General features: G+C 37.0%; 1 protein-coding gene across 1 annotated transcript; it reads right to left on the bottom strand.

The window, feature by feature from the left end:
- Positions 1 to 1,003: 1,003 nt before the first annotated feature.
- LOC149196720 (uncharacterized) lies at positions 1,004 to 2,645 on the bottom strand. Its single transcript, XM_089405616.1, has 2 exons — positions 2,260 to 2,645; positions 1,004 to 2,179 (listed from the first exon to the last, which is right to left on the bottom strand). Exons 1-2 carry the CDS (start codon positions 2,343 to 2,345, stop codon positions 1,924 to 1,926), a joined length of 342 nt encoding a protein of 113 aa, XP_089261742.1. The 5' UTR covers positions 2,346 to 2,645; the 3' UTR covers positions 1,004 to 1,923.
- Positions 2,646 to 3,069: the final 424 nt, after the last annotated feature.

The following is a 3,069-nucleotide window of genomic DNA, read 5'->3' as shown; positions in this document are numbered from 1 at the left end:
ACTAATTCATTCCCAAATTGTGGTGTGTATACAACATTGTTACAGCTTAGTCTGCAGTATTAGACCAATTACGTGAGAAAATACAGAAACATTGCAATAAAAAGAACCGACAATTGAATTTGTTGAACAATTACAGAGCCATGTGAATTAACTTGACATTCCATGTCAAAGTTCAAAATTTCATGAAACTTCAGGAGAGTAGTGGCATATAATTGAACTTTTACTTTTGCATTGATGAGAGCTCAAACATTCCTCGGTGCTCATCAGGCACCCATATTTTTAATATTGCACTGATGAAGGCTCAAACTTTCCTCAAATTTTGCAGGCACCCATGTTCTCAATGTACCTAGAGCCTTCTGAAACAACACAACATTCCATGTCAAAACACAAAGTTTCATGAACTTTAAGAGAACAGATTATGAAAAAGGTATTTTTATAACAACATAACAATGGAAAAACATAAATATACTTATCATATGATAAAGGGCCACCTGACGATGCCATAATAACCTAGCTTATCTATTATTTGTGCATACCTCATTGATTCCCACTAGAGTTGAAGTCCTTCTGTAGATGATCAGTCATGGTTGAAGATGATGCTTCTCCACTTATTCTATAGCTACCTAGAAAAATGTCAAATGTTATCGCAAAGAAATTTTCTAGAGCATCAAGGTATATGTGCACACACAATGAAAGAGTGTCAAATGTACCTGGCATGGCAAGTAAGGTTGGATGGTCTTGCATCTCCCTTTGGTCTTGGGTTATCGCCATGGTTGGGGATTGTTGCATTGCTGTAAAAATAAACATACCACATGTTAAAGAATAGTGATGATTAAATACTTAAATCTAAAATCATGACTTTATTCAACACATGAAACTAACCTGGAACCATAGAGACGACATTATTTGATCGATGACGTCCTCGCTTATTGAGGTATCGAAACTCAAATGGTTCATATTCTGATGGATCAACATTTAAATCAATTTCCAAACCATAGTTTTTTCTGCTGCTTCTTCTTTTCTTTGTGGGGCTAAGGAAACTCTTCTTCCTCTTCAAAGATGGATCAAGAGATTCCAATCCAGGTGTGAAGTCAAAATCAGTAACGTGCAAATTATTGGCTTCATCCAACATTTTTTTAAGCATATCAATCAATTGGATTGTCTTCGCCAAAGTAGTAGGAGGGTTATCTAAAATGAGATGGGTATAGCTAAACAACTCCTCCCTTGCCAAATGAAGTGCCTCGGCATCTGCGTCAACAACATTTGTGGCCATAAGAGTAGCATCGACATCTTCATCATGGTTTTGAGGCTCTATATTGATCTCAGGTGGGTCATTGCATATGTTATCCTCTGCATGCTGATGAAGCAATGGATTTGAATTATCCGATTGGAAATACAACCAATTAACCTTTATGGCATGCTTGCAAATGTTTCCACGGATAGACCATGGACATTCACACGTTATAAAATCCTTACGATACCAGGTGACAAGGTATTTTTTTATCTCGATCTGTCTGACTTCTCACCCAATAAGCACGTGTTATGTTCTCATGAGGACAACAATCAATATCCATAATTTTTCTTGCTCGTTCCACTGATGATTCTAGCTGCTTTTCTCTCTTGTAGTTGTTTAGGAATCCTTCTTCTTTTAAGATTTCCTTGAACCGATAACAAGGATCAACTGTTGTTAGTAGCATATGCAATAACCAATACATCCTCCGGGCACATTTTTTCCTTCTATCAGATAGAAATGTTGTTTTTAGGTAACAATGGTATGACTCAACAGCATTATTGGTCTCCGGATTTGCATGAGGAAACTCCCGACAACCTTTCACCCACATACCTAATTGCAAATAGAACGATGTCAGTCTCACTCTATCACCTTTATAAAATAAAAAAATACATATAATATGAAAAAAATGTTTACTTACGAATCTTATCTCCAGTGACCCAATTCTTGTTGAAATAGTCTAAGAACTTCTCTTCATCTGCAAACTTGATAAAAAATTGATTGATTGCATCTTCCACTTCATAATTGAGAGTGTGTTTCATGATGAAACCTAACTCACTGAACATCTCTTTGGCTTTTATGGAACTAGTGGCCAATCGATTGACATTTTTCAACCAAGCCCTCCGTACATGCCAAACGCATAAGATCACATCACAACCTGTGATCCTCCTGCCATATTCAATGCATTTTAGTGTGATATTTTTAGAAAAAATGCAAGTTTGGTTATATCATGACAATGTTAAAGTTACCTCAAGGCACTGATTTCAGCCAGTGCATCATCAACCATGAAAGCATTGACTTTCCAATCAGGACGGGTTTGGAAACACTTGCGCATGAGCTGCTCCAGCCATATTGCAATATCATCTGATGTGTTTCGTGATGCCACGACCCATGCAACAGGCACCCCGCTTTGTTGTTCATCAAATGCCACGAGTGTATACAACTGATACTGTCATTTTCAACATTACATAAATTCAAATACAAGTTATTAATCATTTTGAATGGATACAACTTAAATAAATATATTCAATAAATCATTGGCATCTGACTTACCCCATATTTGTTTGTGTTAAATGTTGAATCCATGGCTATTAAGCTATTGTGCGATAGCTTGACCATTGTCTCCAACATCCACTTTGTTTGAATCCCTATTATATAAGGGACCTCCACACCATTGGGCTTTTGGTAAAAGAAAAAATCTTCCTGATGCTTTTGATACCAAAGGTTTACACTCATTTCATCCTTTTTGTGAAGTTGATAATTTCCCTTCGCCAACCTATTATAAATGTTTACAATATCTTTCCTGCATAAGAAGAAATCTCTATCTCGAGTTGCCACATCGATGTCAACATGTCTCTTAACGTGGGTTCTATACACTACATCAATAGGCACTCCCAAAAAGAAACAACTCTCTACATATGCAACAATGTCCCTCGAAAGCCTTGGCCTAAGCAAGGCCCTGGTCTCACCTGAAGTGTCACATTGACCATGACAAGCCCAACCTTCCCCATCTACATGTTCATACATATTGAAAGTTAATATTGCTCTATCAGGAATTT

This window comes from Pinus tabuliformis, chromosome 2_2, assembly GCF_031772625.1.
Source record: "Pinus tabuliformis cultivar Carrire ecotype Pingquan chromosome 2_2, CPIR1, whole genome shotgun sequence".
In the NCBI taxonomy this organism is placed as follows: domain Eukaryota; kingdom Viridiplantae; phylum Streptophyta; class Pinopsida; order Pinales; family Pinaceae; genus Pinus; species Pinus tabuliformis.
The sequence above is the reverse complement of the archived record's forward strand: the minus strand, read 5'-3'. Positions and strand labels throughout refer to the sequence as shown.

Excerpts from the sequence above, each read along its gene's own strand:
- LOC149196720 (XM_089405616.1), bottom strand. The coding sequence starts at position 2,345 with ATGCGCAAGTGTTTCCAAACCCGTCCTGATTGGAAAGTCAATGCTTTC. Across the intron at positions 2,180-2,259 it reads GCTGAAATCAGTGCCTTGAG|GAGGATCACAGGTTGTGATG; the intron begins GTAACTTTAACA and ends TGAATATGGCAG.